General features: G+C 41.1%; 2 protein-coding genes and 1 pseudogene across 2 annotated transcripts; 2 read left to right on the forward strand and 1 right to left on the reverse strand.

Moving 5' to 3' along the window:
* The first annotated feature begins 5,413 nt into the window (after positions 1-5,413).
* Positions 5,414-6,590, forward strand: LOC121985038 (calmodulin-like protein 11). Its single transcript, XM_042538279.1, has 5 exons — positions 5,414-5,456; positions 5,640-5,797; positions 5,877-6,034; positions 6,115-6,195; positions 6,265-6,590. The coding sequence occupies exons 2-5, from the start codon at positions 5,725-5,727 to the stop codon at positions 6,397-6,399; spliced, it is 447 nt and encodes a 148-aa protein (XP_042394213.1). The 5' UTR covers positions 5,414-5,456; positions 5,640-5,724; the 3' UTR covers positions 6,400-6,590.
* Positions 6,591-6,658: 68 nt separating this feature from the next.
* LOC121985039 lies at positions 6,659-16,321 on the reverse strand (annotated as a pseudogene).
* A 179-nt stretch (positions 16,322-16,500) lies between these two features.
* Positions 16,501-16,929, forward strand: LOC121986839. Its single transcript, XM_042540774.1, has one exon. The coding sequence runs from the start codon at positions 16,501-16,503 to the stop codon at positions 16,927-16,929; it is 429 nt and encodes a 142-aa protein (XP_042396708.1).
* Positions 16,930-17,476: the final 547 nt, after the last annotated feature.

The following is a 17,476-nucleotide window of genomic DNA, read 5'->3' on the forward strand; positions in this document are numbered from 1 at the left end:
ATTTAATAGAAAATATACTCGATTCTAATGTCAAATGCTGAATTTAAGAGAAATTATACTCATTTTTGGACCTTTTGTACCTAAAAAAAATCTGAGGGACAATTATGTCACAATATTTGTATGAGGGAGTTGAAGTAAATAAAGCATGTAGAGAGTAGAAACAAAGTTTTTTATGAGTGGAGATTGCATGCAAAATTCAAGTTGTGATTGGGGATTTTTCTCCATTTTACCCTTAGGGTGCGTTTGGTTCGGGGTGATTCTTGATAACTTTGGTTATCCATCCAAGGTTATCAACAAAAACCTTGTTTGGTTTAGGTATTCGATGATTCCCAAGTAATGTTCCATGCCCGACACGTCAGCAAAAGGGTCATGTAGCCCGGAATCGGAAAACCTCATAAAACTAAGGTTTTTCTTGATTCCGGGGTTAACGAATTTTTTTACCAAAATTACCCTCCGATAAGAAAAAACATGAAAAAAAGATAAAAACGGTAAAAAAATATAAAAAATGTAAGAAAATAAAAAAATGTTTTGAAAAAGGTCGAGACGAGCAGTCAACTGATCTCCTCTTACTTCTCCGACCCAATCCTTCACTGGGAACTTGATTTTCTGGCAGAAGGTCGAGACGACCACTCAGAATTCATTGAGGGTCGGTCGGCCTAGAATGACATTGTAGGCGGAGGGGGCGCTTACCACGATGAAGTTCGTGGTCCTCATCCTTCTAAGCGGCTCCTGCCTAAGTGATATGACCAACTTGATTTGGTCGATCGGTTGGACCTCATTGCAAGTGAACCCGTACAGTGGGGTTGTCATCGACAGCAGCTCTCCGCAATCGATTTGGAGTTGATCGAACGCTTTTTTAAAGATGATGTTGACCGAGTTGCCAGTATCAATGAATACACGATGAATGGTATAGTTGGCGATTACCGCTCGGATAATGAGGGCGTCGTCGTGCGACACTTCAACTCCTTCAAGATCATTGGGGCCGAAGCTGATCTCTGGTCCGCTCGCCTTTTCCTTGTTGTAACCTACAACATAGATCTCCAACCGTTGAGCATAGGACTTTCGGGCCCGGCTGGAGTCTCCGCTGGTCGGCAGACCAACGATGATGTTGATTTCGCCCCGTGCGGTGTTACTTCTATTTTCTTCCTCACGAGCGGACGACCTGCTTCAATCGTGTGCGGCTCTGGTCGGATCAGTGCTTCTTCGACGAGGTGGTTGTGGGGATCTTCTTGTGTCCTGTTGCTGATCGGAATGATGGTGCTCGTGCCGCCGGTCAGGAGAGGGGGACTGGCGACGATAACTCTTAGGCGCCGGTTGGGTGACCGGGTTGAATCCGTGACAGTTGCGGGTGTTGTGAGTTGCAGACTGATAGAATGAGCAGAACAAAGGGGTCCATACCTTCCCCTTGGGCCTAGGCCGCTCGGCGGCAACATGCTGGACGGCGTGTGGCCTTGCTTCCTGGTGTGGGTGTACTCCTACAGCTCGGGGCCCTCTCGGAGGTTGATGGTTGACCGGCGGCCTTCGTTCGATCGCCGAGGGTGGCTCGGATAGTGCCTCCTTCCTTCTTGCTGCCTGAGCTTCCTCTACATTGATATACTCGTTGGCTTTCTTCAGCATGTGGTCGTAGTCGCGGGGCGGCTTCCTGACGAGCAATCGGAAGAAGTCCCCGTCCACGAGCCCTTGTGTGAACGTGTTCATCATGGTCTTGGACGAGACCGAGGGGATATTCATCACCACCTGGTTGAAGCGCTGGATGTAGGCTCGGAGAGTCTCCCTCTGGCCCTGCTTCATGGACAACAGGTTGACGCTTGTTTTCTGGTATCGTCTGCTGCTCGTAAAGTGGTGAAGGAAAGCCGTTCGGAAGTCTTTAAAGCTTCTAATCGACCCATCTGGCAACCTCCGAAATCACCGTTGCGCCGAGCCAGAGAGAGTGGTGAGGAAAAATTAGCACTTGACTCCATCTTTGTACTGATGAAGAGTAGCGACGTTATCAAACTTACCGAGATGGTTGTCCGGATCGGTCGACCCGTTATATTCTCCGATCGCCAAGGAAGCGTAGTGCTTCGGCAGCGGATCCTAGGGATGTGAATTTTATCCGAACCCGATGGAGGATTCGACATCCGACCCGAATGGAGGAAGGTATGGAGGGACTATCAATACCCGATGCCCGACCCCGAATACCCGATTAAATAATATATATATACATATATTAAAGAAAATGTTCTTTTTCCAAAATCAACTTACTATTTTTTGTTGATATTAGGAGGAGACTATATAGATGTTTAATCTATTTTTTAATTATATATATATATATATATTTTAATAGGTTGTTAATTTTAATATATTTTTATTGAATGATAATAGTTAGATAGAAAGAAGAAAAATTATAATTATAGAAGATATCCGATCATTTAATGGGTATGGGTATACCCATCGGAGATCCTATACCCGATGGGTATGGGGATGGAGGATATAGAATCCGACCTGAATTCGACTCATTGCCATCCCTAGCGGATCCTGCAGAATGGCCTCGGAGAATTGTTAGCTGATCCGCTCGGGCGACGAATCAGCTCGGGGCACTTTGCCCTTTCTTGCGTCTCGAACAGGAGCCTCGTATGAAGAAGAGCCCCTGTCCTGGTTGGCCTGAGCAATGTCTGAGGGCGTCTGAAATAATGCCCGGTGAAATGGAATGAGCGCTGGTGGAACCTCTCTTGGAGTGCCAGTCAGCATCTTGTTATGTCCCCATATGGAGAGTTGCTTCGGCCGGTCTTCGTGCGTTGTCCGACCTCCCGACGCCGACGTCGCTTGTTATGTCAGCCGATCGGCTAGTGCCTTTTGCTGCTGCTGCTCGGCTATCTTTGTCGCTCGTACTTGAATGAGCGCATCGAGCTCCTCTGGAGTGAGCGTCACGGTGTGGAGATGTCCAGCTTCCTCCATCTCCTCGGCTCAGATTCAGGTGCGTTCCCACAGACGGCGCCAAATTTGATCATATCTAAGAGTGAGTCGATGGACGCTGGGGAGATGACGCTCACGTTGACTAGATGCCGACTGAAGATGACGCAGACCTCCAACGAGCTGAGCCTGTAACCACAAGTCGTTAGTGCTGAGCCAGGGAGGGGTTCCCCGACGACAATCCTCCGACGCTCAAGTCAGTTGCTGGCGGCAAGCGAATGAAGAAGAAAGGAGTAGCAGCGTAACTATTGCTACAGTAGTGAACATACCTCCGTCGAAACTTGGGGGTCCTTATATAGGGCTAACAGGAGGCGCGTGCATGCTTCCCAAAGCATGCACGCTTCTCAAAGCATACCTAGAAAGAACGTGTCAGAAAAACGTGTTTGACGCCATACCCGAACAACCCGAGCATATCCCTGATGTGATAGTGGAAGCTTCCACCATACGATTCTCTGTCTGACCATGTCGCTGACCATGCCGTCTGTCGATAACACTGGCCCCTAGGAAGATATCGCTAACTGCCCATTTTGTCTTTTATTGGGCCGGGCGGGAGAGCCGCTCGGCCAGTCTGTCGTCCAGGTGATACAGTGGTCGGGCCGAGCGTCCGCTCGACCAATGATCTACTGTCCGGCTCCACCCTGTCGGGCGAGGGAGTCCTGTCTACCGGGTCGAGGCTGCGCCCATTGCTTAGCCGAGCGAGATGGCCGCTCGGCCTTTGCCCCTCCCTGCTTTGAGCTTTATGAGTGTCGGAAGATCGGTGTTTGACCGAGCTGTCAAAATGTCGAACTGGCTACTCTTCCTGCTGATTGGGAAGGTAGTTCGCCCGATCGGACGCCTGCCTAGTACGTTGATCACTTTGACCTCCTGTCGGACGGGGCCTACCTTACCACCAGATCATATTTAGATTTTTAGGATGCTAGCATGTTGCATAACTGCTAATATCCTTAAATTGATGAAATTATTGTATTTAGCATGATTAAAAACTTAAGATCACTAAATTCAATAAATAAAGGAAATATAAATTAGTAAATTAAAATTAACAGAATATAAATCTTATTTATATGAATTAATATTTTTTAATTTTAAATATAAAATTATGAGAATATAAATTAATTAATAATATTTATTAGAAAATTATTAGAATATAAATATGATTTATATGAATTAATAATATTTATTATTATTTTTTAAAATTTTAAATATAAAATTATTGAATTAATAATATTTATTATTATTTTTTAAAATTTTAAATATAAAATTATCGGTGTATAAATAAATTTTAAAAATTATAAAAAAATAATTTTAAACATATTTTATTAATATAATTTAATTATGATTTATAAAAGTCTATCCAAACTATCCTATTTAAATTAAATAGATCATAAATAAATTATAAAAACATCATCGATGCCACTAGTATCGTGACGCCTCCGAGAGCGTCGAACGCGTCGTGAGAAGCTTCCGAAGGCATCGAATGCGTCATGGGATATTTCTAACGCTGCTAGAAGTGTCTTACGATGGATTCGACGTCACCGGAGGCATCTAGTGACGTTGGAAGCGTCTCAAGAGGGCGAAACAATGATTTAAAGTAGAATAAATTAATGGAAAAATTTTTACCTATCGGTGGCAAAAGGCGAATATGCTCGCCCTCAACGCCCTGCCAATCCATTCTAGGGCCAATACGGAGGAGGTAAATCACAGGCAGCTACTAATCTTTGGAATAATGACTAACATATAAGAGAGACATTTACCTCGGCTTTGCTGAGATTCGAATCCCAGATCTCATGGTCATAACATCTTATGCGTTAACCACTAGACTCATCCGAGAGAACAAAATTCTTATCTATCGAGCATAAATTTATGGGGATGAGAGGTAGTCGAATCGACCCTGAGAGGCAAATGAATTAATTTAAAGATAGGATTTAAGATTTTAAACGATAAAAAAAAAAAATCCACGCTTCTCACAAAAGCGAAGCAGCCCAAGCTGCCTAGCGCGCCCAAGCGGCTAGGCTGCCCAACACCTCTTCGGCGTGATTAGCGGCCGCCTAATCCGAAATTTAGAGCACTGATCATAACTACTATAATAATATTAAAAAAATAAAAATAGGATAAAATGAAATAGAATATTTTTATAATAAATAAAAAATGGACAAATTCTAACCCTTTTTTTTTTTTTAAACAACAAATTGTAACTATGAGTTTGAGGTGGGTAAGAATTAAGGTAAACAGAATTTAAACGGTGGTTTCCTGATTGGAGAGATTCAGGAGCAAATGAAACCGTTCCCAAGAGTCACACTGTCAACAAAACGCGTGATGCGAACTTGAACATTAATAGACGGCGAAACCAGAGAGTCAGCAGGCGCAGAAGTCAAAGTCAAAGCGCGTGGGGAGACCGCGTCGGCAAGTAAGATCGCCATCACCCATCCCCCCTAATAAAACACTCCACTTGATACGCTCTGAATTGTGGATAACTCAAGAACCAAGGAACAGATTTGCATTTTCAGGTACTGGAAAGCTCTGTCGTGCCTTGCTGTAGAAATCTCATAAGAACAAAAAAAGAAATCTCACATTGCAAATTAATTTCCAGTAAAGCTAAAGAAAGAGAAAGAGAAAAGAAAACAAAAAGAAAAAAAAAAGCAGTCAAAAGGAAGGACATTTGACTAAGTTTATTGTTGTTTTTTCCACAGCCTCAAGGCTATTACAACTACAAGAGGATCCTTCTTCCTTGCTTCCTCACTCTTTGGCCCTTCTTCCTTGCTGTAAAAGATCGGCATGGAGCGGTTGTCAGCTGAACAGATTTCTGAGTTCCAAGAGGCCTTCTGCCTCTTTGACAAAGATGGAGATGGTTTGTTCTCCACCCCTCCCCCCAAAAAAAGCTTTATTTCTTTCTTGTTTTTTATTTTCTTTAATTGATGTTGTGGTAGGTTGCATTACCCTGGAAGAGCTGGCCATTGTCATTCGATCACTGGGTCAGGACCCTTCTGAAGAAGAGCTGAAGGATATGATCAGGGAGGTCGACATCAATGGAAATGGCACCATAGAGTTCACCGAGTTCTTGAATTTAATGGCGAGGAAGGTCAAGGTACACGAAATGCTTAAAACTTGTCGAGACATATCAAACTGAACGCTGATATCTGTTTTGGTGTGTTCTACGATCGATAGGAAACAGATGCAGAGGAAGAACTTAGAGAGGCCTTCAAGGTCTTTGACAAAGACCAAAATGGATACATCTCAGCCAGTGAGGTGAGTTTAGTTTTCTTTGTCGGACTGTTTGCCTATAATCAGAATTATGACCTATGTTTTTGCATATAGCTGAGGAATGTGATGATCAATCTTGGAGAGAAGATGACAGATGAAGAGGTTCTCCAGATGATCAGGGAAGCCGACACAGACGGCGACGGACAAGTGAATTTCGAGGAGTTTTCGCGGATGATGATGGCTGTCTGAAGAACATCTGAAGTTGAAAGTTTCATGTTGTTTTCTTGTTTAATTCTTGGAATGTCCATGAGTTTGTTGTTGATACTTGTAACTCTTTAAGTATGTGCTACAAAGGTGTCTAAATTTCCTAAATTTTCAACGATATGGAATCATGTTATATAAAAGACTGATTTTATATATAAAAAAAGGTATTAAAAGTATTTTAGTTTTGTGTATCATTCAAGTGTCAGAATCAAATTTGGGCAAAAACATAATAGAAAAAACTATGTTCCAAACAGAGAACTATGCTTTATTGTTGTTACACTGCCTAAGCATGCCAAATAATTCAGAATTGCACTACAATAAACAAAATATATACAGTTAAGAAATGTAGTGATCAATCTGTCAGTGGAACATTGATTACACTGTTGAATTATGAAATAATGCAGGCAACAGAGAATATGCACTTCATTGCTGGGAGTCAAATCCTCCCTGCAGTGCACATATATCATAATTTTGCTACACTTTTTAAAAAAAAAGGTAACTCAACATCAAGGTTGGGTCATATACCATTTCTTCCAGTAGGCTTTGGGTCCCATAAGAACTATTCTGACAATTATACCATTTCTTCTCATAGTTACATGTCTTTCACAACATCCTCAATCTAATGTCAAATTCAAGAAAGCAGATCAACTGAGAATAAACTCACACTCCAATCGAAGACAATAGTGATTAATGATAGGAAAAAAAAAACAAAAAACAAAACAGTGGAAAACATTACAATGTATGTTTAAGATACCAAACCATATATATACAATCTCTGATCAGGTTCCTTGATGCAGCAGCAATGGCCGCCTTTCGATATGCTCCCAATAGCAGATGAAACTACCAGATGATCTGATGTACATATAAGCAGGTATCAGAGATCAGATCATGCTGGCAGCTTCATCTGCTCGTGGTGCATCTCAATGACACATGAACTATGATCCAGCAAAAAGCAAAACATAAAATGGGACAAACAAAAGTTAATTGACTCATAGAGGACTAATCTGAAATCAAAGCACGTAAAGTAGATAGCAGAGGAAGGGAATCTTGTGGCGTTTGTGGGTTGCAATGCCAATTCCATAGGCTGCAAGAAGAAGAAAGGAAGAAGAAATGGGGAAGGGTTGGTGCCAAGCCACCACATGCCACAACCTCAAGAGGTCAAGGAAAGGCACTTATATTATAATGTGGAACTTTTACTATGTTTTGGAGGGGTCCTCTTATGAATCTCCACGTTTCGTTAGCACAAAGAGAGAATTGAAGGACCATCTCTGTGCCCTTTCTATTTTAGTGTTCTTTCTAATTAAGCTATTACTAAATAAATTCCTATAACTACAGCTATCAAAATCAAACCGAATCAGTCAGTCTGATCCAAAAAAACTAGACCGGGTTCTGATCTAGTTCAGTTCTTGAATTCAACTGGATATAACTTCATCTTTTTCACTGTCTTTCACATGAATTTATTAGTTGACACTCAATCTTGTCAAGCGAGACTAAAGAGCAAGGATGCTCTCTTAGCACTCTTTCATTAGCTTGACAATGTTAATTCTATGGCACCAATTGATTTTATTTATTTATTTATTCATTTATTATAAACTAAACAACTATTAGTCAAATTATCAGATTAGAGTTGCTATTAGTCAGTTGATTAGCTTAGACTTATTCAAGACAATTAATGCTTATTGTAACAACAATAATATAATAGCAACAGAAACAGCATCTGTCCTGTCGTGTTCTTTAAGCTTTCTTTCTCTCTAAATTATTTACCCATACGATATATAGTACAAGAACAGTAGTTGGTAACCAATGGAATACCTGCATTAACTAGAGTGACAAGTAGAAGCAAACAAAATCACTAACTGATGACATTTAGCCTGACTAATAGACTAAATTGGATTCTCTGTGGATGCATGTGGAGGTTGAACACTGACCGAGAAGCTGTAGTAGAAAAATGATATATGACTGCTTATACACTGAGTCATGTGATGAGTCTATTTAACTATAGTATTTAATTAGTTCATCTAACAAGTGATTGCAAAAAAAAAAAAAAAATGAAGTTGCAAAGTTACACCAAGTGATCCAAATTAGCTGCAAAGTTACATTCGAGTAAAACAGTAGCACAATTCCTTTTTTTCTCAATATTGGTTGCATTTAGGAATTATCTGGCAAGTTGTAGTCTTTTATGATTTAAATGAACACAGACACAGTCATATCAGTAAGAGGAAAGACAGCTAAAGACTTGCATGTGAGCTTACATTTGGTTAAATTTTGGTTTTTGTATTGATGCTGAAGACATGCTACTGTACGGCTCAGGCACCATAATGGTGGTACCAATTGATTACTAACTATATTAATCTATTAACACTAATTTTGTTAGAGTAGATATTCCATAATCACTTTACAATTGATACAATAATACCAACTGCATTCCTTTGCGAATAACTTATCACTCTGTTTTTAACTATGTTCTTCTGATGTGTAATATATCAGGAAAATAGAATTACTTTTGGCATGTCAAAAGAAGTTGAATTTGCTTGAAACTTTCATTGTAAAGTCACTGCCATTGTGGAAGGGTAAACTAGTTAATTGGTTCAGCCATTTTGAGAAGATTCGTTCACTTCATTGATCATGGATGATTGTTAAGTATATTGGCTTATTAAGTAAATGCATAGTTCATTATGATGGTTTTGCGGGAGGCCAGTGAGATGTACTTTGATGTCAACTGAAAGTGAGAAAGAAGAGACAAAAGAACAGTTTGCAGGAGTGGCAGAAACTTGAGCTTTGTACCAAGTGGAATCGGACTTGTTTCTGAGCAGCATAGTTTCTATATTCAGATGGATAAAACTAAAGATAAAGTTAGCCTATACATAATTGCCCTTCACACATTTCCTTTCATCATTGGCTTCAATGACCACATCTGTACAACATCACTAAAGCACGAAAATGAAAACATTATGCATCAAGGAGCAAGTTATTGTGCCGTGATGGTCTAAAAGGAGCACAAACTACATCATTCGTAACGTTCAGAGCGCAAATTACCTTTGTACAGCAGCTAAATGAGGTAGCGTGCAAACCTGCATCAATAGACGGTTACAGAAATCAATTCCCAAATCACTTGCCACACTAAATTTTGTATAAATATTTCATTTGCTTAATATTTACTGGTGTCATAGGCGAGGTATAACTCTCCAGCCACTGGAGTCACCAAGATCAGAGAGCTGCCTGAAAACACTCTGACTCTTTCCGCCGCATTCTTCATGCCCTGCAATTATCTTCAGGAGCTCCAACTGCAATGACGGGCAATTTTCTTTGGGATGCTGGAATCCGCTTGAGCGTACCACAGCTGCACATATATAATTCTATTAAAACCTAAAAAAATTTTCAGAAGGATTTTGCCTGAGAAAGTGGTACTAAAACAATGGCTAAAACAAACAATAAGAAGAAACACATGAAGCAGCAACAAACTATTCCTCAATCCATGATTTTTCAGGAGTTGATAAAATTATCCCATTAAAATGGCCATTTTTTATGGTGTCAAAAGATCAATCAACATTAGGAGTCTAAACATTGAGGCAGAAAGTAGATTAGATACTACTTCAAGTTGACAACTGTCCAAATCAGATTACACCAAGAGTAATATGTGTGGTCCTTGAAGGTGTACTTACATAGACAATATTCTGTTATCCTTCAATTGAATAGTATAACAAAGTGATCAAAAATGATACCCTGTCAGATGACAGCTAACCATCACACAACTTGCAAGAGAAATCATGGGCTGCAGATGATATATCAAAATATGATATAATTTTGTATATCAAACAGCATAGAAGAAATTTCTTTTCCCCCGCTCTTTCTTCTTCCTGTTCATCATAGATAGCTGCTCAAAAGTTTGAGGAAGATGTACTACATAGAATGCGATGGCTCATATTGAAAGATTATAGTTGGAGGAGTTTGGAGGCACAAAAGATGTGCCCCAGATTTTCTAAATTTACAATTAAAATTTTAGTCATTATTTGAGTAATTATTACAGGAAACTACCAAGTCATCTGAGGGCACAAAGTAACAGATCCACCTTGACGTTCTCAGCTAATCCATCCCAATATTCAGATTTCACAACTTGACTAGGATGCCCATGGTTTGCAAAGAATTGAAAAAATTCATTATGACAAGATTGTTTATGGTGGTTTTATACTTTTATTTATACTTTCAAATATCCATCTAATATCAATATCATATGGTGGTTTTATACTTTTATTTATACTTTCAAATATCCATCTAATATCAATATCAGTCCTACCATATTCATCTTCCTAAAACACGGCAATTCTTACCCTAAAAAATGAGGATTCTTCTCCTTCAGTATAAATTTCAGTGCATAGGAAGGATGCACCAAACTGAAACTCCGAACTTCTTTTATTAGCCAAACCTCAAATAAAATAGTAGAATATTCAGCCTTGCAAGGGCTGATATATCAATGTAAAAACTATAATATTTAAACAAGTTTCCACATGCAAGATAATCCTAATTTTCAGTGACAAGTTGGTGGGAATCAAATTTGAAATGCAACAATCAGATATGAAACTGTGTCCAACTGTCCAAGTTGGTAAGGGCAAATAATAGGATCCAATAATCCATGTAGATGACACATAAGACCAAAAGAGCAAAAAAATTTACAACTCCTGGTTAAATTCTACCATGCAGTCACTATGCAAAGTTCCACATGCTACTGTCTGTCTACAATAAGTTCAAATTTTCACGAATGCCAATGCAATTACAAATTTACAATAGCATCCCCCCAACCCCAGGTTTAATTAACCACATGACCTTTTTATCATATGGAAACCTCCAGGTGTTAGTTTTTCTTTTTGACAAGAAAGAGAATAATTGCACAGGAAACAAATCAACCTCTTCCTATGTTTTTCAAGCATTATAGTGATACAGAAAAAAACGATTATATCCTTAATATTGAATTTGAACTTTAACATCTCTTACTAATGAAAATTGCACTTCAATCATGAGAAATTGAATAATCAACCCCATATTATTATAATAAGTTAAGAACCCACAGATATGTATAGTAAGATAAACAATATCCCAATGGCATAATATTTTTCCAGATTCACTTATTTTAGACCTTATTCATACTAAAATTCACAATATTCGCACAAGATCAATCTCAGTGTTGTATGCATACGAAACAACTAATGCAAATTTTTAGATGAGTTGCCCGCTGTTGTCAGCACAGAAACTCACAAATTGGGTACTGAAACAATAACTATGTTTCTTAAACAGAAAAATACAGAATTCAAAGAGGTAAATCAGGTTTGAATTAGCTTCTGAATTTAAGAAAAAATTGACAAATTTGTGCAACAAGGGTCATATTGTTCAAATGTGATGTCGCTAGGTTATTGTAGTTTGGAATTTATGCACCGTAATATTTTCAGTTTTCCAGTAGTGACCAGAAAATCAAACAGAAAAAGAATTTAATTGATTATTAATCAAGTTTCAAATGCACATGCACACATGTGCATGTATATACATGTAATGAAATCGTGTTAAGCTTTCCTAGGCTTAACAATAGAATGATAAGTTGTACAAAAAGTAATTCATTCAACTCATACTGAGGAAAAGGTTACCTAATTTCAATGATAGGATCAAATACCTCCAAGATTTTCTGCAGCAAATTTAAGACAAGCTGATTTAAGTTCCTTAGCATGATAACTATCAGCCAATAAAAGAATGCTAGCAACTGAGTCCACTGATATATCTTTGCACAGATGAACTTCACATAAAAGTCGAAGCCTCTCCAGGCCATACTTATCTGCTGCAGCCATCAACTTTGAACAGTGTGTGTTTGTTGCAGAATATTCAGGAGAACTTGAAGCAGTCAGCATGTCATCCGGTATCAAAGAATCTCTGTAGATGAAATGTAACATTGCCTGGCAATGAATGGAGTAGGACATTAGAAGAGTAGTGAAGTTGAATTTCTAGCATCAGCTACAGTAGAACAAATTGTTCAACAACCCTTACCCAAAAACCCTAGGTTCCATGGCTGAAATAACAACATCACCACTCTGAAGTGGATGCACCCCGATGACCCAGGAAATATTCCAGTGGTCGGAAATACTCCAGTTGCTGATTATCAAGAAGTGCAGCAAAATGAATTCCTATATCAGAATCTGGTACGTGTATGGAGTGTAATCGGGGTGCATCCACTTCAGACACCACAACACCAACAGTCCAATTAATATTCAAGCAATCATCCTTTAAGTAATCTGATGTTTCAAGAGCAGTTTGCCTGAAAAAGCACTTATAACCCCTGAGAAACGTACACATGCAGCTAAGGATTACAAAATGACATTCAAGATAAACCATGCTATTATTCATCAAAAGTACATAACATGTGATATTCATCTACACACTCATGTAGGCAAATTGGAAACTCATTATGATTAATACACACTAAACTAGAGACCATCCCAAACTTGAGTTCCTTTTTCTTTTCTTTATTTGGACAAACTCTAGATCAATATGGAAGACTGGCTGAAAGTCACACTGATGCAAGCAATTATCACCGGGTTACAACTTACCAAAAGCATATCTTATAGCATTAATTTTCTTTTTATACCAAAAGTCCTTTCACATGAATAACTCCAGAAATTGATAAATCAATTCTACCCTTTTCCCAAGAGTACACGGAGATAAGTCCAGACTGTATATGTAAAATCAGAGAATGAGAAATTGGATGACTTTTAATTGTATTTCTCTTAGGAATAAAGCATATAAAATCCAGATTACCATACAAGATAAATGAAATGTCTACGTGTGAATACACCACATAGAAAAATGATGAAAACCCAATACAAGGAAAGTGTAGCAAGGATCAAGAATGATAGGATGTCCGGATGTTTCTGGATTACTGACGCAAAATCAAATTGGACAACACTTCTAACCTAGAGGACACATGAACTTCAAGAATGACGGAGTATCTAAAACACATCATGTGGATGATCAGCAAATTCTCACATGTGAATTTGACCACCATAATTAAGTACTTGATGCAACTACTATGATCCTTTAGTTTGAGGAGATCAATGATGATATAACTCTTGCTCATATATAGACATGGCAAATCAGACAAAGCTTATTAAAAATCCAAATTAAGAGCAATGGTAATACAATGAGCGCAACGGATGGAAAGAAATGACAGAACGATGTGTGTAGCACAAGAGGGCAACTCGGAGTAGAACTCACAGGACTGATAGACACAATGTGATCATTCCTTGTTACAGTTTATTCTATGATAACCTATTCTCGTTTTTTGTTATCTTATTCTTGGTCTCTATCATATGGACTACCATCATGTAGATTACCATAGTCATCAACATCAAAGAATAGTGGGTGGATAGATGGATTGACACATTAGAATTCTTTCAAAATTAGAACACCAAGGACTATCTCTAGAGGATGGATACTTTGGCGAAGATCTCCTGGAGCATCAGGTGCAATTGCTTGGGATCTTCCGCAGGCATCAGTGTGGGATGCTATCAACTACCATTAGGCAATGTCAATGACTTTAAACAAAGTTTAACTAAGAGTAAGCATCAAGGACGCCACATTGTCTACCTAATGGTCGAAGCTCATGTGGAGTTAGTGGTGAGAAAAATACCGAAAATGTATATCACACCTACCGTACTGAAATATACCAAATTATATAAAAAATCCGGCTTATCGAAAAGTTATGGTACGGTATCGATATGCAATTTAATAGTTCAGTATTCGGTATATTGTACTGATACCAAAATTTGATAATAAACGGTATAGGATTTATACCATATCGAAAATAGGTATACTGAAGTTTCGGTATATTGAAAATGAGTATACCAAAGTTTCGGTATATCGAAAATGGGTATACCGAAGTTTCGGTATGGTATGAGGTTTTGGTACCGATATACCGTACCGAACCAGCTCTATGTGGAGTGATGCACAAGGAAAGTAAAGGGTAGAAGGTGGCTGAGACAAGCGTGGCGATGAGCTCTAGAGGTGGCAATGCAATTGAATACAGATAACAGGGGTAAAGCCTTTTCCATAGTGAACTTCAGGGGGCAGAGGTCATTTAATAGTGAAACTGAGAGGATCGGCATGAAGAAAGGTCAATGTATTTTGAGGGGGTTGGAAAAGGATTTTTTTGGCATTCACATGGAGGTAGTGTTGACAAGTAGGAGAGTTCTTTATATTTGTAGTTTTGGTCATCAAGGAATCAGTTTTGAGAAGGAGCAAAGACTATTTGTAAAATAATTCTTTACATTTGTAGTTTTGGTCATCAAGGAATCAATTTTGAGAAATAGCAGAGACTATTTGTAAAATAATTCTTTACATTTGGTCATCAAGGAGTCAAGTTGTCCCATAAAACATCTTTAACTAAATCATATCGTGAAACTCAAATTATCATAAACAACAACTAATTAATAAATATAAAAGATCTAGTCATGTTATATAATCAACCTCTAGATAGATCTAAGACATGATGATATATTATCACAAGATTGCATCCGAAAATCATTAACAAACTATACAAAATAGAAAGAAAGCAGGGTTATGCCATGGCAAGAGTTCACATCAAAAGGCAATTCCACAAAAAAACCTAGATTATGGTTAGAAATAACGAGGGGAAAATTTAATGAAAAATTGTTGCAATTACCAGATGCTGCCACGGTACTTGAGAGTGTATGGACCGCTCTCCAGCGAGTGGTCGAATTGGATATGGACCTTGTGCATCCCCTTGCCGCTCTGATCGAGGAGGGTGAGCTCGAAGAGAGCCCTATCGTCAGTGCCCTCGCTGGCTAGCGCGATGAATACGGACACGTAGGCGGAGGTGTCTTCCTGGTTCTTCACGTCGGGGTAGAAGTAGATGGGCCACTGGAACCCCCGACGGCGAAGGTCTCGCTGGCGATGTGCTTGCCGACGCCCATGCCCTTGGCGAGGGAGTATCCCTGGATCACGAATCTGAGCCACCCGTTCACGGTATTCGTCACCGATAGGGAGCTCGTCGGCGACAAGGCAAGATCCTTCTCCTGCTTCACGGCGGCAGCGTCCGGCATCCGTCGAGGCGTCGTATCGCCGAAGGAGCGACGGGGATCTTGGAAGATACCGGAATTCCCGATCGTTCACCGGCAGATCGTCGAGTTGGGGAACTAGGGCTTCTCTGGTCCGGCAATTCCCCTTGGATCGGGGAAGCCGACGAGTCGCCGACTCTCAACGGAAGCTCGAGCATTGTTACCACAGTTAAGTGCAATGGTTGGCCCACACAAGACTCCTCCTATTTATAGATGACGTGGCCTCCCGTTGACCATGCATCACCCTTGGCCCAGATTCACCCGGCCCGGGCCCGGCTCTGGGAAGCTTTTTGCCTTGGCACACGATACAAACGGTTACGGTACGACAGCCACAACACTTCATTGTTTTTTTGATTCGTTCGCAGTCGGACAGCGTCTGAACTCAATTCAAACGATATATTTCCTACTGATCAATGTGAGCAATGATTTCTCGAGGCCACAGCTTTTGAGCTCCTCCCTTCTCGTGACCTATCCCATCAATATCGCAATATCGATCACTATCAGCAGCGGGTGGGAACGGGGAACGCAACCTTTTGTATCCAAAAGCATGACGACGTGTGACTCCCCGAATTAACCGCCCGTGTCGCGCGTCACATCGCCCCCGACGTGTCCGGTTTCGTGCCCCAAGTCCCTCTACCGCGGGCCCCACGAGCCCCTCCACACGAGATGCTGGTAGATCATCCTCCCACTAAAATGCTCGTCCCCAAATTTTCTACCCCTTTTTTTTCCCCGGTCCTCTACCTCGCGGAAATCTCACTGGCAGAGGATTCGCCGGGCGTGAAGTCCACGATTCGTTGCGTGCACGGAGCGCGGGTGTCTCATTTGTTATTTGGCATTGAGGAACATCTTATTTTCTCGGTTGACAAAACTGCCACTTCCCCGTCTCGCTCTTCGCTGCTGTTCCGATTCCGTTTCCCGGTCTGTGGTCTCTTCCTCCGCTGTGGCGCACAATCCCACCCTGAAATGGTCGACAATGGCGCGGCGGGAAACAAGTGCGGCGGCGCCAACTAATTCGCGGCTCGTTCGGCGGGGCAGTGGGGAGGAGCGACGGGCGCGGCGGCTGGCAGAGACGGCGGGGGAGACGGCGGCGGAGTGTGCGGCGATCTGCTGCTGCTGCCCCTGCGGCGTCGCGAAGCTCGTCGTGGTCGTGGCGGTGAAGCTTCCGGCGAGGCTCGTCCGGCGGACCCTGCAGCGGAGTAGGGCGCCGAGCTCGCGGAAGAAGGCGCCAGCGATCGCGCGGCAGGAGCTCGTCCCTGCGGGAGACCATCCGGAGGAGGCATTCCCGGCGAGATCGCCGGCGGAGGCGATGTCGGAGCTGGAGAAGGTGATGCGGGCCAACTTCTACGGCGCCGGGTTCTGGCGGAGCCTCTCCCAGAGGGAACGGAGCTCACCCAAGTGTTAAAAATCGCACCTTTTTCTGACCTCTCCCCCTGCAATTCGGGCTCGTTTGATCTGGCAGAGGAATTAAAATCACCGATTTCCTCCAATCATGCAACTAATTAGTAATACTGCAACGATTTTCTTCTCCCTCTTCCCTGGTCCCTAGACGACCATCAACAATGTTCGTCTTGTTTAGGGTTTATCGAGTGCATGCCATGGCGGACGAACATGATGACGTGGTGTGGACCAGAGCATCTGCGCATGCATGGCGTGAGGGGTCACGGTCGGTCAGGAGATTGTTTTAACAATCAAAGCTCTGCTTCATGTCTCGTTTCTCCTGCACTCCAGTATCACTGCCAAAGCTTCTGTTTGATTGTACTGTTTACTGTAGTCCTCCACGCATTGAGCACCTGTTGGACTTGTGAGGCTATTTTATAACATTTAGTAGTAGATCTTGAGCGTGTGGCAGAGCGGAACAGTGTCCAAATTCGTGACAAGCAACAGGGAGAGAGCACTGTTCATGCATACGCGGGGCTGAAAACCAGCAGGACACCGGTCCTTTCTCATGC

Source organism: Zingiber officinale, chromosome 5B, assembly GCF_018446385.1.
Source record: "Zingiber officinale cultivar Zhangliang chromosome 5B, Zo_v1.1, whole genome shotgun sequence".
Classification (NCBI taxonomy): domain Eukaryota; kingdom Viridiplantae; phylum Streptophyta; class Magnoliopsida; order Zingiberales; family Zingiberaceae; genus Zingiber; species Zingiber officinale.

Coding starts and splice junctions, on each gene's coding strand:
- LOC121986839 (XM_042540774.1), top strand. CDS start 16,501: ATGGCGCGGCGGGAAACAAGTGCGGCGGCGCCAACTAATTCGCGGCTC.
- LOC121985038 (XM_042538279.1), top strand. CDS start 5,725: ATGGAGCGGTTGTCAGCTGAACAGATTTCTGAGTTCCAAGAGGCCTTC. Junction 5,798..5,876: donor CTTTGACAAAGATGGAGATG/GTTTGTTCTCCA, acceptor ATGTTGTGGTAG/GTTGCATTACCCTGGAAGAG. Junction 6,196..6,264: donor GATACATCTCAGCCAGTGAG/GTGAGTTTAGTT, acceptor TTTTGCATATAG/CTGAGGAATGTGATGATCAA.